Genomic DNA, 27,844 nt, shown 5'->3' on the forward strand with positions numbered 1-27,844 from the left:
TGACAAATATATACCTCTACATGTCTGCTGAATATGAACCAGGAATTGGGTCTCGCGAGTAAAAGCCTTTCGTACTCAGCAGCAGTTGCACAAGTTTTTTCTTTCGTAAAAAACCGGGCTTAAAAAGATAGAGCCGAAAAGGAAGAGCTGAGCTACTTGAATATAATTTTCCAACTTGAAGACGAAGAAGAAGAATCTGATTCAATGATACAACCGAAATACAACTCCGTCTTCGATTTCGTTTTCGTTTTCGTTTTCAATAACAGTGGTTGCGTTGCGCATCAACTCCGTACAAGGCTACAAGCATGAAAATTTGCGATATATATTTCAGATTTCGCCTTCAAGTTGCGATCAAATATCTCTACAAACTAGGATGACCCCTCCTATAAAGCGCCTCTCAAGTATGGTATTTACTTCTTTTCTCGTCCTTCCTCTTCTTCTTCTCGTCCTTCCTCTTTTTCTTCTTCTCTTTAGATTTTTCCTTGGATTTGTGCTTGTTAGAGCTACCAGACTTCACCTTTTTATATTTCTTCCTCTCATTGTCGAGCTCCTCTTCAGAAGAATAACATAATTTATGTGAAGGCCTCTCTGGTCCATACACACGGCGTTCTTGTACACTGGGGCTCTGTGGCAGCGCTTCCTTGGAGTCTGAACAACGGGGAAGATAAGGGCCTGTTTCGTCCATCCTTGACCCAACAGCACCTCTGCCACGCTTGATTCTGTCATACAAGGAAATTCATGCTAATTAGTCATATATTCTCTCCCACGCGGGAGGTGGGGAGGAACAGAGAGAGAGAGAGAGAGAGAGAGAGAGAGAGAGAGATACCTTGAATGTAAAAATTCTTCAAGTTCTTCATCCCTTAAACCATTCTCTTGCCTTGAATGACAGCTCTCATATTCTCTTTTCCTTGACGAGCAAGAAGGACCAGCACTATCATCTGGGACAGCACGTCCCTTACCGCTGCTTCTTGGAGAGTTACTGTCTCTCTGACTCCTGTCATTTCTGCTCTCATCCTTCTTCCCCTTAAGCCTATTGTCCAATTCTCTCTCTTTCTGCCGGAGTCGCCACATCTCATTCACTTCAACAACTCGATTTGCTGGAGAAAACAAACGAAAATAAAAAACTTTAGCTGAATGACACAGCAGTCACCAAACAAATAAAACATGGTGCGTATGAAAATTCTGATTGTACTTTTAACATAAAACCAATAGAACCTCATACATGCTAACAAAAACATACTAGGCGCATCATGGATTTCTAGTTACACAATTTGATGCAAGCTAGGGAAGGCAACAGTGCATGATCCAAGACCTTTTCAGAAACCGGTAAGTGTCTACTTTTTAAAAAAGAAACGTCTACACTCATAAGGATTGTTTTTACTCCAAAATGGAATTATGAAGTCCTATTACAACTAAATTACAAATACAGCAGTATAGGAACTGACCTTGTTGCACGCCACGAACAGTAGCACTGAGGAACCGTGAATTTGGCCGAAATCTTGTTTTAGGTTGTTGAAGATAAGCATGCACACCTTCCTTCTCAGCTTGACGCCGCAATTCAGCGGCTTCTCTCATAAGAATTGAAGCTATTCTGTTCTCTGTTTCAAGATCCATCTAACCCTTATAAGCAACTTCCTGGAAAAAATAAATACAGTAAATAGTCTTGATAAGTTTGGAATCACAGAAAACTTAATATGAATGTGAAAAAAGAGTAGGCACATGTCAACAAGCTATTGGTTGTTAAAACTTTAGAAAGAAAAAAAGGGAAAGAGATCCTCTCCGGATCTCTTCCACCAAGGCCACCGGATCAAGTGATCCGGGCCTTCCAAATTTCATCCAACGGCCCACCTGTTTTGACCCCTTAAAAGCATGGGCCGTTGGATGAAATTTGGAAGGCCCGGATCACTTGATCTAGTGGCCTTGGTGAAAGAGATCCAGAGAGGATCTCTTTCCGAAAAAAAGTACACTTTATACAGAAGCAATATACACTCATGTCAACAAGCTATTCATGTTTGCTACATAATTAAGGTACCAAAGCATTTTTGGGAACAAAATTTCGAAACAGCTAGAAAACGTAACTAAATTCCAGTCCCCTTTTCTGCCTTTTTTTTGTGGTGTGTGTGTGTGTGGGGCCGGGGGGGTGGGGGGGGGGGGACAGCAGTGGAGGTGGATGAGTTGACATGAAGTATATATACATCATCTTCCACGGGAAGAAAATTTGAAACGAGATACAATTGATAATAAATTGCAGGCAGACTGCTAAACACGATCTATTCTAGTTACATTAAGAAGTTAGTATAATTCTCCTGGTCACTACTCTACTTTCTTAGAGGGAACCATATGGTAAAACCATACAAGAAAAAAAAAATCTTTTAGATTTACTACGATAGAAACTAATTTAAAAGCTCCGAATTCCACACATGTTTTTACAAAATTACAATCAAGAAAAATTTATAAACAAAAGTAAAGATTTCATGTTAAACGATATTGGATCTGATTTCTACTTGCAAAGTTCAAAAACAAATTGACAGTGTAGTGCGCACTGATGAAAACCCTTCTACTCTCCTTACATAAGGTATGCCGTCATAAAAGTTTGTAGTATTCTTACGGTAACCCCTCTACTTGCATAAGGCCACCAAATTGGTAACATCTTAAGAAAAATAAACAAATTGATCTCCTGGACTTTCAAGAGTTACAAACTAATTCAAAAACTTAGTTCTGTACGCATCTCTCCTATATCCTAATGACCACATAGTACATACAAAATTTGCAAGACGCTATTTCGGAACTTAGTAATACACAGATTACCTAAAGGAAAACCAGGCAATTTCTGGGAACATGAGCTGGGATTTTGCAGAGGGTAAACAACAAGCGTACCAAATGAAAGTATTAATCTTGAACTACGTTTTCTAATACGCCAAAACAGACTAGTCACACTTTGGCAAGTTATCTCTACAATGTAAAGTGAATGCATAGATGAAGCAAATTACCGTATGGAAACCTCAACTTTATTAGCTTCTCAAACTTTCTTATGCAACTCTCAAGTCTCAACCTGATACAAAAACTCTTCAATTAACGCTGGGGACGTTATAATACTCAAATTGATTTGAACTAAAAATTATGCAGAACCATGCAAACAGCTAAACCCACGCGAAAACTCGCATCGAAACAGCCACAGACCAATCAGAATTACAAATTTCATACAAAACCAATACAATTACAGATAATCAAGACAACCCAATACAGAAATTTGAAAATATAAACAATGAAAAATTTAACTAATTACGAAACAGGCAATCAGAATCACAAAATTAAACACAAAATCAAGTAAAAAAAGAGGGCTTTTGAAAGATACACATTGAAAAATCTGGGCTTGATGTTCTTGATCAAAGTAGTGGCCATCAGAAATCAAACTCAATCGAAATTCCAAACTCAAATTTGTGTTAACGAAAACCTAGAATCTCATTCCTACTCTTTCAAATAATTTAGCTCTCAAGAATCTCAATCAAACAAAAACCACAAAGAAAATTATTATAAAATAAATAAATAAATAGCGGCGGTGCCTCACCCGGTGATGGCGTTTCCTCCGCCGTTAGCGGCGTCGCCGTTTGCTTCTTTTGGAGGTGATGAGAATCGAAGTCAGGACTGAGAGAGAAGGAGAGAGGAGTCTTTTTCCTCAAAACGCAAAACTTAAACGAAAATTAATGTTCGTTCGGACCAAAATACCCTTACATTTTCACAAACGAGAAAGGCAAGTTAAAAATACAATGAATCCTAGAGAAATTCACTTAATTATTTTCTGCAAAAAACACGTATTAATATGTTTAAGCATTTTAAGTGCTTTTAAGTGTTTATTTAAAAGAAAAATTAATAAAAATAATTTGAAAATTTTGAATTTTAAAAATAAAAAATAAAATAAATAATATTAGAATTGATTTTTTAATATAAAAATAAACAAAATCGAAACCTTCCTTGTTTAAAAGCACTTCCAAATTATTAGGCAACGCCTTTACCCTCATTTGCTTTTTAGCGCCGCCGAGAGCTAACCAGTACTGTAGTATCCGACACTTTCTGCGATTCTTCAAAATCCAAAAATGTCTTCTTCTTCGCTGCTGCAGATTTCGATCTCGTCGTCTTCCTCCGCTTTCTTCGCCAACCACAAATTCACATTCAATTCCAGGTACTATTTTCCCACTCATAAACTCGTTTTCCTTCCAATTTTCTCAGCCGCCAAACACATTTTAACACTTAATGTTTTGCAGAGCTAATAATGTATCGCTTCCAGCAAAAGCCATCAGCATCTGCAAATGCGTCGCCACTCCGCAGGCAGAGAAGACCGGTCTCTCCCCCCCCCCCCCCCCTCTTCTTTTTCTCTGAATCTATTTATTTAATGTGAAAAGTTTTAATTTTTTTGAATTTTTAATGTGAAGAGTACAAGACCCATGTGTCCCGGAATGCCAACATAGCCAAACTTCAAGCTGGGTATCTTTTTCCAGAGGTTTGTGATGAATTTCACTTGCTGGGTTTGGGGCTTGGTGTTGGGTTTCTCAGCTGGGTCTCTCAAATATGGCATTACCCTTTTGATTTACTTGTTCAATTGCTACTGCAACGATATATCTAACCTGCGTCTGTAATATGATTATGAATAAAATGTTGGGTTTACACACTTAAGAAAGACTAGTCGTTAAATTTTACTGTAGAGGCTAAATGTTAATGCTTAGTGTGGTTTTTTTTTTTTGTATTTTTTGACTTATTGCTGTACCTTTTCATTAGTTTTCCTTATATTGATTGCTGTTTCCCGGTTTGTTTGTGATTTTACATTACATTGAATTGTATAGGTTGCTAGAAGAAGGGCTGCACACTTGCAGAAGTACCCTGATGCACAAGTGATTAGCCTTGGGATTGGTGACACTACTGAGCCCATTCCAGAAGTTATAACCTCTGCAATGGCTAAGGTATCTTTTATTGTCACTTTTAATATTGTGTTATCCCAGACATGATTGAATCAAATGAAAAAGCCAGTTTCGTTTTTTGGATGATCGTATGTATGAATGTGTTGAGTGACAATTTTTCGGAAAAATTGTCTCTCAACAGAATGCAACAGAGACAGCATACATGTCTGTAAATGTGTAAAGTTATTCAAATGGCGATCAAGGAATGTAGCCATTTCCTCCTTAAAATTTTGTTGATGTTGCTTTGTTTCTGTCTCCAATGTGTTTCTATTTCTATGTAAAGCTCGTATGTTTCTTTGAGGCAGTTAACATCAACCTAACCAGCCCGAGCGTTAATGTGGAAGTACCCAAACAATAAACATGGGTTGCCTTTTTTAAGATTCTTGATCTCTGATTATATGTTTCATTTATTTTTACCTCTGCTAGCCGACTAAGTCAAGTTCATTGTTAGAGTAAACTGAGCTTGATTTTGGCTGAGTTGGAAGTGTTGAGACAGTCAAGTACCCAACCTTTTGATTGAGCCAAACCAGGTAATCTAATCTAGTGACCGCCAATTATTCTCAGACCACATACGGTAGATTACCTTGTTCTCATATGTTATCCTTTGAAAATATAGGCTCTTTATCCAAACCAAGAAAAGTTTTTTTTTTCTATGAAAAGTGAAAATATTTATTTTTGTGGTACATTAGCCATGCGTTATGAGCAGCTTTATGTCAAGGATTTATACACATTCTAACACATCATTATATGTGTATTACCTTAAAAAAAAAATACAAAGTGTAACATATTGTTGTTCGGCATTTGTCTTTCTAAATCCATATTGTTTCTGATTTGCAGAGGGCACATGCTTTGTCCACCCTAGAGGGTTACAGTGGCTATGGAGCTGAACAAGGTGAAAAGGTATTTGGCCTTCTCAATAAGTTAGCTAGTTGACGAGTTTTTAAGTTATTCTATGCAATTATATCCTCCCATATATAATATTAGTGGTACTGAAGGCTAAGCCAGATTGTTAATCTGTTCAGCCACTAAGAGCTGCAATTGCCTCAACATTTTATGACAACCTTGGCATAGAGGAAGATGACATCTTTGTTTCTGATGGTGCAAAATGTGACATATCCCGCCTTCAGGTTTCATGCTTTCTATGTATCATGATTTTATATATTTTCATGTTAACTGATTCAGACTATAACTGTGCTTATACGGGATTTGCCTTGTTTCTACCATGGTAGGTTGTTTTTGGGTCTAATGTCACAATAGCAGTGCAAGATCCATCATATCCGGTAATCTTTCATACTTATTCTTTAGTTGCCTGTTTATCTTGTCATCTCTCGTCTCTCTTGCTATTATTGTCATGTTAGGTAGGATCTTTTTGCTATTTTTAATGTACACGATTACACTCTGAATAAAGATTTTTGGACAGAGATTGGGATAAAGAAAGATCCATCTTCTTCTGTTAATGTTTAGTGTTCAAGTACTGTTTAAAACTTAGGAGAGTTTACTTTTCTTATTTGCAGGCTTATGTAGACTCAAGTGTTATTATGGGCCAGACTGGACAGTATCAGAAAGATGTTGAGAAGTTCGGAAATATTGAGTACATGAGATGTACTCCTGAGAATGGATTCTTTCCTGATTTACGCACTGTTGCTCGAACAGATATCATATTTTTCTGCTCACCAAACAACCCGACTGGTTCTGCTGCAACAAGGGAGCAACTGACACAACTGGTACAGTTTGCTAAGGATAATGGGTCAATCATAGTATACGATTCAGCATATGCCATGTATATGTCAGATGACGATCCACGCTCGATTTTTGAAATCCCAGGAGCCAAAGAGGTAATCTATAATTTGCATATTTGCAGGGCTCTTGATTCTTTGTTTTATTAAAAACTCTCTTTACCTGCTGAAAGTTTTGATAATATGGTAGAGAATAATGCTGTACACAGTTTTGTTTCTCATGGTGCATCTCCACTATAAAAATTAGTCAGACTTGGCCCAGATTGGTTGGCTAAGAATATGCATTGTACATTAGAAATTTCCTTCGTCTGTCATTTCACTTTTCACAAGCAAACCCTGTTGGACTCTTATATTTATGAATATGCAAAATTTAATTTATGTATTATGTTTCTGTGTGGCCATTGCAGGTTGCGCTTGAGACATCATCGTTCAGTAAGTATGCTGGATTCACAGGAGTTCGTCTGGGGTGGACTGTTGTTCCAAAGCAATTGCTCTTTTCAGATGGATTCCCTGTTGCCAAGGACTTCAACCGCATTGTTTGTACTTGCTTCAATGGTGCATCCAATATATCCCAAGCTGGTGGTCTTGCTTGCCTTTCACCAGAAGGCCTTAAGGTGTGTTCTTATGTGTCTTGATTCGTTGGTAAAGTTTCAAATTTGAAATCCGCCTGCATTTGTTACAAGCTTTGGTTACATTTGTTTGATTTCTACTCCTTGTAGGCTATGCGTGAGGTGATTGGTTTCTACAAAGAAAATACAGAAATAATAGTGGAGACATTTGAATCTCTTGGCTTTAAGGTGTATGGAGGGAAGAATGCACCCTATGTGTGGGTGCACTTCCCTGGCCGAAGCTCATGGGATGTATTCAGCGAGATTCTTGAGAAGACTCATGTGGTCACCACACCTGGGAGTGGTTTCGGATTTGGGGGTGAAGGTTTCGTCAGGGTTAGCGCATTTGGTCACCGGAAAAATGTATTAGAAGCTTGCAAAAGGTTCAAGCAATTATACAAGTGAGCCGGAGTGTCTGCCTCGCGAGGCTAGTATCTGCTGTCTAGTATATTTTGATTCGAAGATAAAATCGACAGTTGCTCCATTTATGTTCAACGTTGTGGATTCTATTTCTATGTCTTTAGGAAATGCAAATCATTTTTCAGCTGCTGCAGAAATTGATTTATTTAGCATCATATACTTAAATTCGCTTCGATAATTAGCACAACTAATCAACCGCACATTCCAAAATGTATCATTCGATTTCGAACTCTTCAACTAATTAACTTGTAAATACAAGATATTGGGCCGGCAACCCTGAGAAACGACCCCGAGATCTTGGTATCATATGTTACCTTGATCTCCACTGCAAAAGTGATACCAAGATCTCGGGGTACGAGAGTGAGAGGAGTGAGAAGACAGAGGGACCGAATGTAGAAGGAGATGGAGGAGAGAGAGAGAGAGACCATGGAAAGAGGTGAATTATTGAAAATGAGTAGGCGGACTAGTTTGAAACGTAAAAGCGGCCAAAAATATATGAGCACTCACCATTATATTGCTATTAAGAATTGAGATTTAAACATAAAAGCGCATTCATTTATTCTCCACATTAACATCAAATGTAAAGATGAATGACTATGCATTCTTTGGTGACCAAGAGAAAGAGACGAACCAAGAGGAATGCAGGGACCCTCATACTACGAGTGAGTTTAATTAATAACAAAAATATGGACCTTCAAATGAAGATCCGACATTTTAATGCATAACCTACAAATGATGTACAAACCAACAAAAATTACAATATGATTCATCTGTAAATAAATAATAAGCATTCGTTCTATTTCAAATAATAATGCTGAGTCCATTGGTGACTAAGAAAATAAGACTCATAAGACCATATCAACAAAAACTAAAGGATAAGTTCAACATGTTGGATTACATGATTACAACACAACCTACCAAAAAAGAGAGAAATTACGCAAGAAACAAAATCACTATGACGTTTTAATTTGATGGAATTGTGTCCATCTATATTTTTTGTCTCTTTCAACGTCTAATCCTTCATGGAATTGACAAGGTTTTTTCTCTGGCCAATGTGATGAAATCTGGGCTTAGGCATTAGCTCGTATATAAGGTTTCATGTTCACCTTGTCATCAATTTTTTTTTTCTTCTTTTCAAACAAAGGAAAGGGCTACAACCCAACAAGAAAAATCTAGACAGAAACAAATCTAGGCCTAAAGCATCATCTTGGATCATTCGGCCAGCACCAAAATTTATCTAAACGAAATTTTTACAAACAATTTATCTTTGTAAAAAGAGTAAATGGTAGCAATGGTCATTAACTTTAACTCAATTGGAGCAATGGTCCCTCAACTAAAAATACATTACCATTGGTCCTTCAACTCATCAAAACGTGCAGCTATAGTCCCTCAACTAAAAGTCCATTACCATGGGTCCCTCAACTCTAATCCAACTGGAGAAATAGTCCATTAACTTTAATCAAATTGGAGAAATGGTCCATCAACTTTAACCAAATTGTAGCAATGGTTATTCCAACATAACTTATTTTGACACAATTCTGACGAAGTTGATGAAAAGAACCATATCTAAGCATTTTGATGAGTTGACGGAACACAATTGTAGCAATGGTCATTCCAACACAACTCATTTTGACAAAATTCTGACGAAGTTAACGAAAATGACCATAACTACACATTTTGATGAGTTGAGGGACCAATGGTAATGGATTTTTAATTGAGGGACTATTGCTCAAATTTAATTAAAGTTGAGGGACCATTGTTACAATTTACTCTTGTAAAAAAAATACACTAATATGCATTTTTACACATGTGGTGGATTGCCTTAGTGTTTCAATCCATTATGTTTCAGATTCAAACACTCTCTCATGTCTTTTAGTGTAGATTATTGTTGTAATAAAAAAGCAAAATAAAAAATGCATTTTTACATATTATTAAAGAGATGAAATAAATATTGAAATTTTGTAATGGTCACTCATTTTATTGTCATAAGAAAATCAGCATTTTGATAACCCATACATTTTCACACACTATAACCGTTTTTTTTTTTTTTAATGTGCTTCTAATTTGTTTCCAGCGAGAATAAAAAATGAATATTTCTAAACTGTAGTACTAAATGACATTGTATCTATTCTTTGTTGTTCTTTGTTGTACTAATATGGTTAAACGAGACACACGAATAATAATCTCAATTAAAAAAGAAATAGAAAAAAGAATTCATACGTGAAACCTCCTCTGTCAAGCCGTCTTCTTCCCCTCCCAGTCTCTCTCCCCTCAATTCCTTCTCTCTCCCTCATCTCCATGGCAGCGACAACATCTATTCGGCCAAGCCCAAAACCTGGGCCCTCGTCGTCGAAATGTAGGAAGCCAAATTGGAACATCAAGTCAAATACCACGAAGCCTCCCTTCGTTGAGTTCCTAACTTTCTGCAACTGTTGCCATCATGCCCTAGAATAAGACATTGACCACCTTTGCCGATTTGAATTGAATAGCCCAACCTTGCGAAGTAGCCCATGTGTCTGGTCCACAAGGACCAAATGCTTTTGTAGACCATTTAGTGCAAGCGAACAACTGAAGAGCTTGATTGGAATTGGCTCGGCAACATGGGAGCAATTGGAAGGAACAAACCCAGATGGGCATTTGAAGGCAGACGTGATTGTTGATTGGAGGAAGATGCGGCTGATTCACCTCTTCAGAGGTTTGTCGGGGGGGGGGGGTGTAACAATGACAATTTAAGGTTATTGATTAATTCACTATCATATTAATATAAGGGTTTATATGACAAATGACCTCACAGGTCCTTAAAATGGAGACCTTAGGCCATCTCCAACCAACTCGACCAAAGGACCATAGAGCTAAAAATAGTTTGATATGACATGAAAATCATCTCTAACCGAGGGCTAGACCAAAAGGCTTGTGGGCTCTACCGGGCCAAAACCCCCAAATCAGGCCAGTGGGTTGGCCATTTCCAACCAGCCAGCCCTCCAGCCTAGCCCACTTGCCCTCCAACAGCTAACTGGCGTCAGAATGTTAAGCATAGCTTTATGGTAGGTGCAAGAATAGCACACTTTCTTCGTTATTGTGCTTTCTTTATGCCAAAGGGTGTTTCAATGGACCATTTTCTAACTCAAGACGAATTGCAATGGAAGATCAAAACAAGAGAGATGAAAGAGAAAGAGAAGTAATATGGAGAGTTACTATTTTAATATGGTAGTTCAATTTAATTAACCATATTATAATAAATGATTAAGGAGGTTATGTTTGGCCTATGACCCTTTGACTCCCTCGGTTGGAGATGAGTTTATTTCAAAAGGCTATGTTTGGCCTATGGCATTTTGGTACCCTATGTTGGAGATGATATAAAATATGGTCTGACACTGTTTATTTTAATAATTTCTTACAGAACTATAAGACTAAACATGACATTTTGACCCTCTTTAAGTAGAGATAGCCTTAGGAGAGCATTAGGCCATCTCCAATCGAAAGGTCCAGAGGGCCGAAAATAACCCGAAAACCGTCTCCAACCGAGGGCTAGACCAAAGGGCTCGTGGGCCCCACAGAATCTGAAAGGGCCAAAGGGATGGCCATAATTTTTTTTAAATGTGTTGGATTTCCTGTCGGTTATAACCAACAGGAATAGTGATTTAAATATTACGGCTAGACAAGAATATTTTTGATTAATTACTATTCGTGTCGGTTATGGTAATTTGAATTGCAATAGTGTCGGTTATAACTGTGACTACCCGTCCCTAGTTTTCTATGTAATTCCTCCCCGAGTATGTGAAATGATTTCCATGCTCTTATTGTCAAGTGACGTGGACATATTTATATTGCTTTTATTTTATTTCTCGTTATCACATTTAAATTGTACACGTTATTACGAGTATACGAGAATTTCTATCAGTGTAGAAACACTGTTATGGATAGATTTCGATTCCCTTTTTTATACAAAATCTAAAACTCTATCCCTAGCCTTCTATTTAGCTCATCTCGTGCTCCCTTTTATGTCATCCACCAATCCCATCCATTCCCTCTTTGCAGCAACCAATCAGAAAAAGAGAAAAATGGACTATCTCTATCTCTCTCTCTCTCTCTCCCGTATACTTTCCCTCTCTACAAATCCCTTGAATGAACCCTAAACCTCACATATCGAACCCAAAAACCACACCATTGTACTCCTCTCATCTTCATGAACACAACCATGTTCTTGAAACCCGGAATGAACGAGTTTTCGACGTCGAACTCGTGAGGTTCAAACTCAATGCTTTGAGTTCATCGTGTTTGGGATCGAGTTACGGACTTTTAGGAATTTTGAAGGCTTCCATTAAACTCCCCAAGATCCCTAGTGAAACTTTGGTGAAGAAGCCATTTCGAAACAACCGAGTTTCAAAGAGTTCCAGTTTGGCCGGAACTTTCGAGGTGATTTTCGACCACATTCGTCCACTTTTTGGACTCCAAATAGGTATAACACCATTCTACACTTCATTAGCTTCAAATCCATAGAAAGTGCATTAAAAATGGATGAGAAATGAAGAAGTTATGTCAATTTGAAATTTTCCCAGAAATCTGACGAAAATCAAGTTACAGACGACGACGACGGCGAGGGTTACTGAAGAAGGTGACGGAATATCCCGTCAAGGTTGACGGAATATTCCTGATGGCATTAGGAAACGCCGTTAACTTTTGTTAGCATTTAACGAAATATTTCGTGGAATGTTCCTAACGGTGTCAGGCTAGCTAACGGCACTAGCCTGCATGTGGGGGCGCATCTGGCCATGCCATTGCCGGGGTGTGGAAGTGCGTGAAGGGTCCATAATTTATTCTTAAAATATGGAGATGTTCGTGACGTCGAGTAAGTCACGATGGTATATTTAAACCCTAGGTTTGAGCAAACTATGGGGGTTTTATTTAGGTTTACGTATATGTGCTTTAATTAATTCGAAATTAGTTATTTCACATATAGGGGAAAACGTATCCCGAGGACGTTCGAGGCCAAGCTAAGCTCGGGGGCTACGACCCAGCGACGTACTTGTGAGTGGGCAGTTTATTTTTATATCTATACGTATTTATAGTTTCTAGAATTGCATAAATACATCACTTTACATATATATTGCCAAATAATTGATAACTGCGATATATTTGTGATAAATGCTGCTATATGGTTGAGATATTACTGTCATGACATTCATACATATTTGTACATGCTCATCTTGTTGCACCGGTGTTAGTACTCACCTTAGGGCCAAGGCCAGTCCTTCACATGTATGTTCACATCGCACCATTCGCTCGCCTTGGATCCAAGTTAGGTGCCAGTCCTGTCGGGTAGATTGCATTAGGCAATCCGACTTGTATGTGACTGTGCTTCTGCACCAACCTTCACGTGATTGTAATACTAGAGCACATTGATTACACCTAGTCCTGTTCATGTTAGAAATTATCTGTTCGAACTCGTGTGTCAGCCTAGATGGATGAGCACTTAGCTATATTTGATTATCACATGATTATATTATTGTGGATTTGATACATCATGACTTGACATATTTCTGGTTATAATACTATTATAATGCTGTTGAATTATTGCTTACATACCTAAGTAGTATGTTTTAAGGAACTATACTTGTTTTACGGCGAGGGGTTAGTATTTTCGAAAATAAAGGATTTCGTATAAGCATTGTTTTGCTGACCCACTCAACTTTGTTTTTCGCCCCTCCAAGACCTAGATAGCTGTACTCTTTGTGGCACTTAAGGAATCTCGGCAGTTTTGACATTCTCTACTATTTAGACGTACGAACTTATCATTGTTATGTAATAAGTGTACTTTAGTTACTTTGACTACTCTTCTGTAGTCTCATTGTCTGTTACACTCTGAATAATTGTAGTGGGTTCTTCCCACGATTGCGCACTTTTTCACTATTTAGTATAATTAGTTTTAATTAGTCTTGAAATTATTCACTTTTTACATCACTTACCCTTATGGTTACGTCACCTCACGGTGATGGCCAGCATGTTTTAACCTTCCCAGGTCGGGGTGTGTCAGCTTGGTATCAGAGCCAATTCCTGGCTGGATGTGTGCCGACAAGGATGTCAGGCCCCTAAAGGGGTGGATTGTAACATCCCACATCGCCCAAGGGAGTGGATCATGTAAGCCTTATATGTATATTTCCATTTCTACCTAGCACGAGGCATTTTGGGAGCTCATTGGCTTCAGGTTCCATCGGAACTTCGAAGTTAAGCGAGATCGCGCGAGAGCAATCCCATGATGGGTGACCTACTGGGAAGTTCTTATGTGAGTTCCCAAAAACAAAATCGTGAGGGTGTGGTCGGGGCACAAAGCGGACAATATAGTGTTACGGTGGAGTCGAGCCCAGGATGTGGTGGGGGCCCGGGCTAGGATGTGACAATAACCGACACGAATAGTATGAAAAAATTTGAATACAACGGCTAGCAGCTAACCGTTGTATTCAAATTTTTTTTTTTACTTTAAACCTTTTTTTTCCTTCTATAAATATGGTTAAGCTCTTTCAATTCTTCACTTCACTTGCAATATTTCCTTCATCTGCAATATTTCTTTCAATTCTTCAATAATTTCCTTCAATTTTTTCAATAAAAATGGCCTCATCTGCAATGAAAGGTAGGGCTTGGACCTGAAAAGAAGATGAAACTCTTTGCAGGGCTTACAGATGGGTCTCGGAAGATAGTGTAAGGGAGATTTCTCAAACAAGTGAAGGTGTTTGGAGTCATGTGTCCAAAAAATATTTAGAGTTCTACGAAGGCACAATTCCACCAAATACCCCGAAACCACGAGAGTTGTTCTTCAAGATGGAAGAAACATATTCATCCAAGTTTGAATAAATAACATCAAGCAATATTAGCAGCCGCAAGTAGACATGAAAGCGGCACCAATTACTACGACGAAGTTAGTGTTTTCACAGTTTATTTTAAATGTTTAATTATATTACATTTAATTTCATAAATTAATTTCCTTTAATTTTTGTAATTATATTACATTTAATTTCATGAATTAATTTAATTTAATTTTTGTAATTATATTTTCTAGGTATGCCAAGCAGAGGAATTGTATATGGAGGGCAGCTCAAAACCCTTTTAGTTTCACGGTTGTTGGGAAATTTGTAAAGGGTGGGTGTTATTTGAAGATCCACCTTAACATAGAGCTCCTATGCCGGTGTTCGGAACTGCATCCTCGGCTGCAGATATGGATGAAGATGGATCTCCTACCATTCAACAAACAAGGGTAGCAAATCTGTCTTCGGGTGAAGGTTCCATACCTAGGGTTATGGGACGAAACAAGGCGCGAAGGTTGAAGGAAAATGGTAAGGCAAATGCTGATTACGCTGCTCAACATGAAGTGGTGGCCTCATTGCGATTAATGGCGGAGCAAAATGCCCTTGAGGGGGAAGAAAGGAAGTGTAGGCATGAAGAACGGGCCAAACAAATACAAGAAGAAATGGATGATAAAAATATGGAAAGGAACACTTCGAATTACACTCCAATGAGTAAGACATATTTTGATAGGAAAAAAAAGGGAAATTATGTCTCGGCGGCAGTTGTTTATCTTTGACTGTACTCCTACAATGGCGGATGATGAAAATGATGTTGATTATGAATATTAAATTTAAGTTGTTGTAGATTTTAAATTTAAGTTAATGTTGTTTTTAAATTTAATTTGTAGTTTTTAAATTTAAGTTGTCGTTTTTAAATTTAAGTTGTAGTTTTTAAATATAAGTTGTAGTTTTTAAATTTAAGTTGTTGTAGTTTTTAAATTTAAATAATAAATTATGTTTGGTCCTATGACCCTTTGGTCCTCGGTTGGAGACAATTTTTTGTGACAAAACTAAAACGAGCCCTTTGACCCTCGGTTGGAGATGAAGGCAAATATGATCCTGTACTGTTCATTACAGTATTAATATCTTGAAGGAGCAGAATGTTAAAACGAATCATCCGACACCATTGCGATTTCGGGCCGGAAAGAGAGTTGCACGCACCAAAGATTTTATTCGAAAATATAATTGCCACGTGCTAAACTTCAGTGGTTGTGATTGATGCTGACCTGGTGTCCCAGGGTATGAAAAGTTATTCCCCAACAAGCAGCCCGCCGCTCTTTTTCCCCCTTCTTTCCTCTTCCTCTGGTTCCCTGCCTCACCTTCTCTTTTGCTGCTGCCTTTCTTCTTCTTCCCTCTTCAGCTCTTCACTTCCAAATCCCACAGCAGTCTTGGGGTTTGAGGCTTTTTCTCTGTTGGGTTTTCTTCCAGTAGCTCAAAGCTCCAAAAGGTATTCCCCTTTCAGATTCTTCTCTCCCAGTTTCTTTAGGGTTAATGTTTTCTTATACTGTTTACGGTGGTGCTGTTTAGTTTCAGAGATTCATTCCACGTACAGTTAATAAATCAAAATTTGGTACTACTATCTGATTGATTAATACACCATGATTAATTGGGCATATCGTCCGGCTTAAAGAATTTCGGATGTGTTTGCCGGCATTGTTGTACTCTGAATAAATCTGATCACATTTCAGTGGTCCTAAGCTAGAAGGTCATAATTTGTAGCATATAATGGAAGGGTTCGCAGATACTTGTCAATTATCCGAAGCTGGATATTGAGGTCTTTAAGCGTAGTGTCTTTTTGTTTGTGTAGCATCTGCTTCGAAGGCTTCAACTTTAATGTCTGATAATGTCTGTATGTGTTGTTATTCGTCACCGATTGACAAGAACTGAGATTAAAGAAAACATCCCTTAAACTGTAGAGACGGGGCAGGTTATAAATTCAGGCGAAATGAAACTAGAAATATATAGTCTTGTGATTTGTGTCTAAAAACATAATAAAAGGGTATTAGATCGATCCATGATAATAATAAGATTGTTATTGATGTGGTTATTTGTTATCTCATTTCTCAAAGTTTTAAGTCTGTTTGATTAAACATTGTCTTTCTCACTCAGGGGTTCACCATGAACAACCTCTCTGCTTTCAGAGCCCTGGACTCCAGTCCACTCTCCAGCCCTCGCTCCTTTGGGCCCCACAACCACATACCTATTCTCCTCCAGCGCCCGAGGAATGCTGTCGTATGCTCAGTGAAACAATCAATTGCCACCCCTTCACCTCTAAGTGTTGATAGTTCCCCTAACCAGGGGCTTAATCGAATCGAATCACTAACCCAGGTTTCGGGGGTGTTGGGCTGCCAATGGGGTGATGAAGGTAAAGGAAAACTTGTTGACATCTTGGCCCAGCATTTTGACATCGTTGCTCGTTGTCAGGTAACAGAAAACTCGCACTACCGTAGCCAAATTTTGCAGTTTTCTCATGGGTTTTATTATCTTTACAGGGTGGAGCTAATGCTGGACACACCATTTACAATGCAGAGGGAAAGAAGTTTGCACTTCACCTTGTTCCGTCGGGTATTCTTAATGAAGAAACTCTTTGTGTTATTGGGAACGGAGTTGTGGTGCATCTTCCAGGGCTCTTTAAAGAGATTGATGGCCTTGAATCTAATGGAGTCTCCTGCAAGGGAAGGATATTGGTCTCTGATCGTGCTCACCTGTTATTTGATTTCCACCAAGTAGTGGATGGACTTCGAGAATCTGAGCTTGCTAAATCTTTCATTGGCACTACCAAGAGGGGCATTGGACCATGTTACTCTAGCAAGGTTAACCGAAATGGTATTCGAGTGAGTGACTTGAGGTACATGGATACTTTTCCTCAGAAGCTAGATCTTCTATTATCAGATGCTGCATCAAGGTTCCAAGGTTTTGAGTATGGGCCCCATGTGCTCAAAGAAGAAGTTGAAAAATACAAGAGATTTGCTGAGAGATTGGAACCCTTCATTGCAGATACTGTGCTTGTTGTGAATGAAGCCATCTCTGAGAAGAAAAAGATTTTGGTCGAAGGTGGTCAGGCAACAATGTTGGATATTGACTTTGGAACTTACCCCTTTGTAACATCCTCTAGCCCATCAGCCGGTGGGATTTGCACTGGTCTCGGAATTGCTCCCAGAGTTTTGGGTGATCTGGTTGGAGTGGTAAGTAGATGTTACTCTTTTAGTTGCAGAATTGATTTTCATTTGATATAGTGTGGGAATGGCTTGTACCCATCAATGTGGGTTGCTCTCCAACTAATTCTATTTTTGTATATAGTTTTATTTTTTCGGGTGACGGTATACAGGTTTTTACGTTATTGTTTCTAGTTATTTTTTTTCTTGCCTATATATTTTGCTTCACCAATGAAATAGTATAATGGCCAATCGAGATGGTGAGGTAGAGTTGTTAACTTGAATTTCGCCTGTGCAGGTGAAAGCGTACACTACAAGAGTTGGTTCTGGTCCCTTTCCCACAGAAATCTTGGGTCAAGGGGGTGATCTTCTTAGGTTTGCTGGTCAGGAGTTTGGCACAACTACTGGCCGCCCTCGTCGTTGTGGTTGGCTTGATATAGCAGCTCTGAAGTATTGCTGTCAGATTAATGGCTTTTCTTCACTCAATCTCACCAAACTTGATGTTTTGTCTGATCTTCCTGAAATTCAGTTGGGTGTTGCCTACAAACAGACTGATGGTACACCAGTCAAATCATTCCCTGCAGACCTTCTTGATCTGGAGCAATTAAAGGCATGTCGCCGCCACTCGCCTCTATTTGGATGTTAATGTTTTTACTGAATTTTCAGTAGGATAGTTGATACTGATTTTGTTTTTGATACCTAATGTTCATGGTTAACTCCTTTTGACGTTATTGCTCTTGTATGTTCAGGTGGACTACGAAGTATTGCCCGGATGGAAGTCAGATATTTCGTCAGTCAGAAACTACTCTGACCTTCCAAAGGCTGCACGTCAGTACGTGGAAAGGATAGAAGAACTTGTTGGTGTACCCGTCCATTACATTGGTGTGGGGCCTGGACGCGATGCACTCATTTACAAATGATCTCCATAATATTTCCTTGAGATTCCGGATGATTTTCAGACCGTCACAAGTAATACGAAGCTGCTTGTAATGCATCGGGTTGCAAGTTTTTACCAATAATTTGAAGTTTGAAGAGTAGTTGGGTTTGTCTTTGTGGTTTTCGTTTGGATCCGTTTCGACGAAATAGAATGTCTGCGTTTGTGGGGAATAACATTTAGGGAATTTTAACGAAAAACTTCTGATACTGTTCATTTTAACGAAAAATCACATTTTTACACTAAAAAGTCAATTCTGGTACTATTCATTTTACTCTTTATTTTGTCCTTATCATTAAAACTCAAAATTTTCAAACAATTTTCATTAGTTTACCTTAACATTTATTCTTGCACCCGGCCTCTGCTGGTATTAAAATTGAAAATAAAAATTCGGGGAGCGTAAAAAGGGAATAAGTCAGAAACCATCCGACTTTTCCCTTGCAAATTGCAACATATTTTCCAATCCCAGAAGTACCATTTGCGATACCTTGAATTCAAATACAACAAGGCCAACTGTACAGCCATATACAGGGTACGGCAACCCAAACAGGAAGATGAAGCAGACATAATCTTCATGGAGTTAGGCATGCTAGCAACTTTCCGCAGACTTGCCGTAGCTCAACCGAAGCATCTGTCAAGGCTATACTCGACAGTATCGATCTTCCTTCTATTAATCTTGCTGATATACTTTCTACGATTGCATCTTCACTGGCCATTAGAGACCCCATTAGCTTTGCACCTGCCATCTTTTCCTGAAGAACAACATAGGTCTCCGATCAGTATTCGGCCATCATTGATACTAAGACAAAGACGGTAACTAAAAAATTAAAACTGTGTCCAATACCTTCTCCGACCCTTTTCTAAGTGCTTTTAATGAGACTTCAAGAAGATCAGTTGAGTAAGGAAGAATTGCAGATTTCAAATGGTACACCGATGAAAAGAGAACCTCAACGCATGCAGCTCGGATCTCCGGGTTCGTCATCACCTGAAGTATTTGACACCACATGCAAGAATGAAGTCAGGCAGAGCACGATATTAAGAGCCAGATACTCACAAATCTGAAAGCAATGAATAATCAAAATACCTTAACAGAACGGATGAGACATGGTATAGTTTTTCGAGCAAAAGGTTTTCTTCCAGAGTCCAATATCTTTTGGCAAGCACTAATGAGAACATTTGCCATGCACATATAGAACGAGAGTGGAACTGGCACCTCACTTGTGCATTTCACATCATCCAAGTCAGATGATAAGGCAGGTTGGTTGCTATCTTGTATAAGTTTATTGATTACATAGGTGAGGGCGGAGTCTCTTGATGCAGCATCTCCTGTATTTTGGATCATAAAAGTGAAGTCACATGTGCCCAACTCAAAAAAATTTAAGCTCAGACTGAGGATAACATAGCAACCAAAATTACGCAATAGCAAAGTTACCTTTCTTCCCAACAATGCTAAATGAATCTGGATCTTGCAGTTCAGCACATATCATAAGTGCGAGGCAATCAATGCAACCATGCTGTGCTTTGGAAACTACAGGAAAAGGAACGTTACCCCAATCAATTTTAACAAATAGAAACAAAATTTCTTAGTGTTTGAAATCTTTACTTGTTACACACCTTCATCCCCATCACCAGAAGGCCATAATAGCATTGTCTCCAACGTCTGTCTGATTTTGAGCATAACAGGATGAGAAAGTGAATCCCTGCCTCTGACCTGTCAAACATAAGAACCTTAATTAGCTCAATCTCGATGTGAATAAAAACAGTTGATGCCTAGGATTGTGGCAGAAGAATAAAGCACAAACTCTTAAAGGCATGAGGTAATGGCAACCAAGATGTTGGTCGTGAAGGATAATTACCACAAGAGAAGTGCAAACTGAAAATAAGCATGCTTTAATCTTTAGTATATGCAGAGAACTTGCAGCAATTTCTAGCTGGGAGCTGACAATTGGAATTAGCACCTACAGTTTCAAATGGTAGGTACAGATTAAAATGATTGGTATTTTGTCTAGTACAGCATATACAGAAGCACAATCAACAAAAAATTAGAAAGCAATAACCTATTATGACACGCAACTGGTTCATGTTCATACACAAAGTTTCATAAAGCACATGGAATTCAACTTCGCAACTTCCACGATGAATGGGGGTAGATTTTAATTTGTAACTGCTACCACAAAAAAGATGCGGAGGTATTGGTGAAATCTTTATGGAAAATAAAATGTAAGCTGATGAGCAAGTATTTTGGAATAATTCTTTAGCACTGAGAATGGATATAACCCAAATTACACATCAATGATGAAAGTTCAGAGGATCCAAAATCATAGAACCTTTTTTCATAAAAGCACATGGATATTGGATACTCAAATGGATCTAATACTAGGCACATCCAACTATGTGCATAACCAAAGTTACTTACTAGTTAAAGTGACATAAGTTCCCAAACTTTGACTAATTACAAGAAACGACAATAAGCTTCTTTTATGGTCAGTATGGAAGTCAAGAGTAGGTAGCTAAACAGATTCAGTTGTAATCCACAAAGGTCTCACATATCATAGCTTTAAATAAACCATTTATGGATACAAACATGCATATCATCACATAACCCAGTTCCAAACATTAAAAAAATAAAATTCCATGAAGGACAAATCAGTCTCCAAGAACGAAAGATGCAGTTATAATACAGATATGGTAAAAGTCACTATTGTATACTTCAGGATGAATACGCCCACAGAGCTCAGCCGCAAGTTTCCGTACATCATTGAATTCAAACTCACACAATGTCCTGAAATAAAAATAAAATAACCAGAAGAAAAACCATCAGATTCCATTTGTACAACTGAATCTTTATGATGGTCATGTTGATGGATTTACCTTTTCAGAAGAAGAGCAGTCACACAATCCTGATTGATAGTATTGATATCTCCAGAGTCTGATATCAAACAGAGACCAGAAATAGGTTAAAACTAGAAGTGCAGTTCCTCTAGAGAGTTTTTAAAGATATCTGACAAAAATCATGGAGTTATTGGAGAAATAGTGATTATTTTTTTGACATCACTGAATATTGAAATGTAGTCATGGGTAAACAGATCCCTAGTGAATACCGACTAGCACATCCTCTCTTTATTATCATGAGAAGAGTGGGCCAATAAAAAATTGAGTTTGACTTCCAGTCATGAGAGAGAGAGAGAGAGAGAGAGAGAGAGAGAGAGAGAGAGAGAGAGAGAGAGAGAGAGAGAGAGAGAGAGAGAGTACCGTGAAAATTGCCATGATTGAAAAGTTGTCCATAAATGATAGGTGAATTAAGGTCATTAAATACCCTCAGTGGAAGCATCCTAATTATGAGTAGCGGGCAAAGGTGTTCAAAAAGGGTCTGCTGCATGTTTTCAGAGTCATCACTTTTATAGGTCTGGCACTCCCGTCCAGAAGAGCTGTTTCCATCAAACCTGAAAGAGGAAACGGGCAGAGAATAAAAAAAGTTTAACCACAGCATAGAAAGCCAAATAAAAGTCTTGGATATGCTGAAAATAAAGAGAGAGACGGGGATAATCCAGGAAGCCTCCAATTCATACAATCAGACAACTTCTTTGCTTTAAGGTAAAAAAAAGAACATGTTCTTAATCTTTGAATGAAGAACATGTTCATTTTGCCATCCTGTACTTTTCTGGACTATGCTTAATCGGAAAATGACGGATATGACATAGAAATGATGGACATGCTGGCCCAGGAAGAGACATTAAGAACACCCTGGTAAACGTCAGAGACAACTTTACCAGTGTTTTTCAGGGAATATGTTCTTTTAAAAAAAAAAACAAGTGGAAACCCAAAATTACCCTCCAAATGCCCAAAATGTCATAGAAAAGTATGGAATGGCAACTAATAAACTCGCAACATTATGTAATTTTCCTGCAACTACTGGCCATTTATCTCATAGAACTACAAAAGGGGGATTGTTGCCAGCCAATTACATGAATCTAGATTTAGGATTATTCCCGCTACCTAGCTCACAATGACAGTTGGCTGAACAAGGATATGGGACTGATATAGATTTGATATAAGTTGTATAACATAATGTACTTACTCTTTCCGTTGTTTAGCATGCAATAGAACACAAGAGAGAACGGCATCAGCAGCTTCTGCCAAGTGCTCACTTATATAACTCAAAAACTTCACCATTGTTGCATTTGATGGCTCTGCAAACATCTTCTCAATCAATGGACCAATCAAGACGTCCCAGCTTTGAACCTGTGGTAATGCAATTGTAAACAAGAAGATCATCGAGTCGAAAAAAAACTCAAGAAGCAAGCCAGTGATCAAAATTTGAGTTTAATTTTGAAAACCTTGAAAAGACAAAAGTTTATTATGGAAAATTCATCTTACACTTTTAGACCACTCTGGGATCAGCATAAGCACTCGTTCACTCTCCAGTTTTGATCCTGAAACTTGCAAAATGAAGAGCCCAAATTGGAAATATTAGCATATTACAGTTACATTAATCAAGTGTAATACGTTTCATGTTTCTATGTCAACAAATATAATTGTATTAGCGTCAATGTGGGTAGACTACAACTACATAATAGAAGATTGATATTGTTACTTGTCAAGTTGTAATGCATTTGAGCATTACTGTTCGATATCAAGTTATCAACACATACATAATTAAAGAACGGTGGGTAAAAGACAAAAGAAAAATTTTTGGTCATGCATCAAGGGAAAAATACAAAAACAACTTCGGCATAGAATAGAATATCTGCCAAGTGGTCACATTGAAACAGATCCTCACCTACATCCCCTGCAGTGTTCAGAAGATTTACACTTTCACTGAGGCTGCTGCAAGCAAGAATAATTAATAAAAGTGTTCAGAAGTAGAAGCTTTAACTCAATACACGTTTCTCTGTATATAAAAAAACTCAATAGACATTCTCTAACCCAAACCCAAAGAGCAAAAAAGTTTCTAACAGACATTTTCATAATAAGTTAAACATCTTAAACTTTGAGAACATGAGGGAAACAACATTGAATGGGAAAGGAAAATACCTAAGACAGTCGAGCAGTAAACATATAACCTCAGCATTCTGGCTATGATATTTTAGTACCCCAACACAGGCATCACTTGCAGTTGATTGCAATCCTTCATCCGATGAATAAACTAGATGAACTAAAGCAGGCAAAACTAATGAAGGGTCTGCAACAACAGGCAGGTATATTTCATCAATGAAAAGTACTAAATCAAATGTCAATCTAAGATTCTTAACTGAAAATAATATTTGCCCAAAGAAGATGACCATATACAATCCTTTGCAAGATCTTATTGTTTTTACTCAAAGAATGAAGCATAACCAGCTTGTATGTAACATGTTTCTGGTATTATGATCCTAACGATTAAAATTGTTACTATTATTAAATTCTGAAACACCAAAATTTACATAGAGATAATCTGGAGAATTTCAAACAAGATTTAGCATAAAACAATTCAAACTGTGAAACGGACCGATCATTGTAAGTAAAGTAGATGCTTGTTTTTGAATGGCAATTTCTTCATCTTCAAGTCGCTCAATCAAGTGGTTTGCAATATCTTGCCTGCAAATATCACAGGGAAAAGATACAGAAAGGTAGAATGGTGAAAACACCATAATATTACAAAACAATAAATGCCACGGGAGCATTTTGTATACCATGATAACTGGGGAAGTATGTCATTTGAATCTGACGACATGCGAATGAGTTCTGATACAACATCAAGGGCATTCCTCCTCTGTTGAACATTTCCACAAGCAAGGCGTTCTAGAACTTCTTTAATGCAATGGTTGTCTCTGCTCCTGTTGGGCCATTAATGCCAAGTTAACAACAGGTACAAAACAAAACTAAAAAAAAATACAGATCATAAATTTGATTTACACTTCCTAGAAACAAAAGAAACTTAATTGAAGAAGAAAAATACATCAAACAGTATTCAGCTATCAGCATAACAACAGCTCTAGCTGTGCCGTCCCGTTCATCTAAAAGATGAATCAGCAATGGTAGCATAGCATCCACCTCACCAGAGTCAGTGAGACCACTTCCAGATAATTTTGGCTTAAAAATGACTGCTTTGAATATACAAACAACCCCATCTATCACATCATCATCAGCAGAATGAAGCTTCAAAAGAAGAATAAATGTTGATGTCAGTAAGATGACAGAAGAACAATGGCCTTCCAAAAAGAACTCTAATACTGTGGCTAGACACATATTGTTTTCAAAAATATGTGATGGTTAAGTCACCTAACTGTACCAATAATGCCAAGATTGGATGCAACCATAAGACCATTAATATCAAGATTGGATGCAAGCATTAGTACCTGTGGTAGAAGAACCTGTGATATCCTCATCCCATATTCTGACACTATGCTCTCAAATTTCTTGCTGTCAAGACGCCCCAATAGAAGGCATAGACAATTCAGGAAAAACTTTCTGGTCTCTGCACCACTATCCTTATTCTCACTGGGCCCTCCTGAATAATTATCTGTATAAAACTGCATATATTTTTTGTATAAAAAATTAAATGATTCCATCAAGTACAAGCAACCAAAAGTGGAAGAAATCGTGGTCCAGAATCAGAATTTAAAGATATACAGTTAAGTTACAAGATTTATTATTATTTACTATTTAGCAATTTAAAAATGATCATATAACCTGTATGCCGTCCAGAATAAGAATTTAAAGATATACAGTTAAGTTACAAGATTTTTTATTATTTACTATTTAGCAATTTAAAAATGATCATATAGTCCAAGATCAACCTGTATGCCTGCTAAGTATTGGTCCAACAATTCTTTGTAATGCCGAGAAAATTTCTGATCTTCCAAGTGCATTAACAAGCCATAATGCTTCCAACAAGAATACAGTAGCAATGCTCCAGTTTTGACAACCTTCGAACCTGTCTTTCATGTTACAAACAAGTAAAGCATGACCTTTGGAAATTAGAAACCATAATGTGTGATATTTAATAAAGAATGGGTAAAGGACCTGCCTCAACTTCCAAGTGAAGATAATGTCCTTTTATCTCCTGCAACCACTTAAGAACTTGCTCCAATCCTTTGGCATGTAATGGTCGGCTTTTTCTGCTCCACTGCAGAGTAGGGTCACAAAGTAATAGGGTTCACGTTTGAAGCAAGTGACATACAATACAGAAATAGACATGAATATGTGAGTTTTCTTTCTAGATTGAACGGTAACATTCGATATTAGATTATATGAACTGCTGATAGAAATGTCTTCCTAGTTATTAACTTTTACAACTAACGGTTATATAGAGATGGAGATGCTAATTATTAGACTTATTTTGGAAAATAGCATCACAACCACAAGGATCCCACCTGACCTGTACAACATCCCAATAATTACCTACTACAAACACTCCTGCACAAGTCCATGGACCACCACTTTAAAAGTAAACATAGGACAGGTTAAACCCAAAATGCAGTTGAGAGGAACTTACAGCAAGGAGTTTCTGCAGTAGCCGAATAAGTTCCTCTAAATGATCCCATAGGATATTCTCCATTTCCATGTTTGAGGCTACTAGAGATTCGGAAGCTGGTTTTGATTTCTTTTTGCTGCTATCACTGGACACTAAAGTAACAGGTCGCTTTGTTGCATTTGAATCTGACAATTTCGGCCTGTTACTTGGAATCTTAGCTTTTTTTGTCAATGCTTCTGAGAGAGCTAAAAAACAATCAGCAGCAGACACAGCAAGGCGAGATGGCAGTTCATATCCATCCTGCAAAGTGCTACCAAAACAAGAGGTCGAAAATATGACCAAATATAATCAATACAGAAGCATTATATTTATTGTCATTTGTCACCTAAAGTATAAAAATTGTATTCCTAATCTTGTTATACAAGACATTGCAATGATTTCAAAAACACTGTGCATTTTATTCCAAACCTTATAAATCTGAATATGACAAGTAATTCCAAATATAAGCATAAAGCAAACACCATATAAACACTGGATCCAATTGGCTTCAACTTTATCACGTACCTGCCCTTGCGTACAACATGCAAGAGAGGCGGAATACACGAAGTGAGTATCTTCACCAAATCACCGTACCGCTCCCTTATACCTGTCATTCGAAGCAGTAAATACTCAAATTTCCGCTATTAAAGATAATTAAAGCAACGGCTTTCTAACTATTTTCACTTCAACAACTTCACATTTGGCTTTGTTACCATTCATGGGAAATTGGGTCACTGTGGTCTCGTAGTCCAGAAGAGCACGCACAAGAGTACACCAGCCAAGCACTATAAAGCGATCATCTTTCGTCGAAATAATTTTCGCCAGTCCTGCCACAATAGCTTGGAAGATAAAATCGTCCTGAAATAGCCAATTCAAAAGCACCATAGCTTGCCTGCCGCGCTTCGTGTCCTTGCAGCTCAATGACTGAATTTGGAAAATAACACCAATAATTTAAAGAAATTTGAAAAGAAAAAAAACCCAGAAACAATTGCATTGTGATTGAATGAAAAAATGCAAAGAAAAAGTGAAATTGCGTACATTTTCGAGCATGGGGACGAGAATTTCATGGAGGGGCTCGTTCCTCTGAGCAGCGTCGTTTAGGTACTTGTGCAGGAAGCGGAGGGCGTCGTCGAGAGAGACCGAAACGGAGATGTGAGGGGCTGAGCTGAGGGGCGGAGGGGAGAGTCGAGAAACGGCGTCGTGGAGCTTTCTGGGGCGGGCGGAGAGCAGAGCGGTCATTGCTCTGCCGAGCGTCACTGACATCATTGACGGCGAGGGAGATTCCGACGAGTCCGAGGAGTCGGATTTCCATAGCAAATGTTGCGTTTGTGCCATTTGGATTGGTTGGATTGAGAAATTGGAGAATTTGAGTCTTGTAGGCTATTTGGTGTTGCTGTTTCAAAAACCTAACTTTTGGGTTTAAGCAAAAATAAATAGATTTGAAACCTTTGGTTATTAATCAAAATGATAAAGGGTGATGTAAGTGAATAATATAAAAAGTGATTTTTTAGAGCAAAATTATCCTTAACTTTAAAAATGAACAGTATAGAAGTGTTTTATTAAAACTCCTTTGGGTTTAAGATCCTGCTAGGTGCCAATGGGTGCAACTGCGTACTAATTTTTAGAAAAAGCAAGGTGCTCTATCCACACACCAAAAGCAAATGTAGATTTGGTTTAATCTAAATTACATATTAATAGAACTTCT

The 27,844-nt window shown here is 38.0% G+C and overlaps 4 protein-coding genes across 9 annotated transcripts; 2 read left to right on the forward strand and 2 right to left on the reverse strand.

Annotated features, from left to right (window-relative positions):
- Positions 1-136: 136 nt before the first annotated feature.
- On the reverse strand, positions 137-3,790 carry LOC103436474 (uncharacterized). 2 transcript variants are annotated; one of them, XM_029102174.2, is made up of 5 exons: positions 3,569-3,790; positions 2,991-3,052; positions 1,446-1,635; positions 827-1,097; positions 137-719 (listed from the first exon to the last, which is right to left on the reverse strand). In XM_029102174.2, exons 3-5 carry the CDS (start codon positions 1,612-1,614, stop codon positions 398-400), a joined length of 762 nt encoding a protein of 253 aa, XP_028958007.2. In that variant the 5' UTR covers positions 1,615-1,635; positions 2,991-3,052; positions 3,569-3,790; the 3' UTR covers positions 137-397. The 2 variants fall into 2 exon arrangements, with proteins under 2 accessions (XP_028958007.2, XP_028958008.2); XM_029102175.2 differs by lacking the exon at positions 2,991-3,052 and having other exon boundaries at positions 3,569-3,680.
- A 186-nt stretch (positions 3,791-3,976) lies between these two features.
- Positions 3,977-7,853, forward strand: LOC103436467 (LL-diaminopimelate aminotransferase, chloroplastic-like). Its single transcript, XM_008374896.4, has 10 exons — positions 3,977-4,180; positions 4,263-4,339; positions 4,431-4,498; positions 4,839-4,955; positions 5,790-5,852; positions 5,975-6,079; positions 6,182-6,232; positions 6,467-6,787; positions 7,096-7,302; positions 7,408-7,853. Exons 1-10 carry the CDS (start codon positions 4,095-4,097, stop codon positions 7,699-7,701), a joined length of 1,389 nt encoding a protein of 462 aa, XP_008373118.3. The 5' UTR covers positions 3,977-4,094; the 3' UTR covers positions 7,702-7,853.
- A 7,913-nt stretch (positions 7,854-15,766) lies between these two features.
- LOC103436466 (adenylosuccinate synthetase 2, chloroplastic) lies at positions 15,767-18,893 on the forward strand. Its single transcript, XM_008374895.4, has 5 exons — positions 15,767-16,002; positions 16,665-16,979; positions 17,048-17,740; positions 18,009-18,320; positions 18,460-18,893. The coding sequence occupies exons 2-5, from the start codon at positions 16,674-16,676 to the stop codon at positions 18,628-18,630; spliced, it is 1,482 nt and encodes a 493-aa protein (XP_008373117.3). The 5' UTR covers positions 15,767-16,002; positions 16,665-16,673; the 3' UTR covers positions 18,631-18,893.
- A 140-nt stretch (positions 18,894-19,033) lies between these two features.
- On the reverse strand, positions 19,034-27,568 carry LOC103436465 (uncharacterized). Of its 5 annotated transcripts, none has more exons than XM_070822398.1 (23): positions 27,178-27,568; positions 26,853-27,063; positions 26,665-26,746; positions 26,122-26,410; positions 25,650-25,752; positions 25,424-25,560; positions 24,983-25,156; positions 24,583-24,782; positions 24,317-24,460; positions 24,133-24,221; positions 23,679-23,826; positions 23,425-23,468; positions 23,022-23,077; positions 22,723-22,886; positions 21,897-22,087; positions 21,516-21,573; positions 21,354-21,426; positions 20,501-20,602; positions 20,259-20,355; positions 20,077-20,172; positions 19,729-19,970; positions 19,489-19,629; positions 19,034-19,396 (listed from the first exon to the last, which is right to left on the reverse strand). In XM_070822398.1, the coding sequence occupies exons 1-23, from the start codon at positions 27,472-27,474 to the stop codon at positions 19,217-19,219; spliced, it is 3,318 nt and encodes a 1,105-aa protein (XP_070678499.1). In that variant the 5' UTR covers positions 27,475-27,568; the 3' UTR covers positions 19,034-19,216. The 5 variants fall into 5 exon arrangements, with proteins under 5 accessions (XP_070678499.1, XP_070678497.1, XP_070678498.1 ...); XM_070822396.1 differs by having other exon boundaries at positions 23,022-23,083; XM_070822397.1 differs by having other exon boundaries at positions 23,425-23,471.
- Positions 27,569-27,844: the final 276 nt, after the last annotated feature.

The sequence above is a fragment of the Malus domestica genome, chromosome 05 (genome assembly GCF_042453785.1).
Source record: "Malus domestica chromosome 05, GDT2T_hap1".
In the NCBI taxonomy this organism is placed as follows: domain Eukaryota; kingdom Viridiplantae; phylum Streptophyta; class Magnoliopsida; order Rosales; family Rosaceae; genus Malus; species Malus domestica.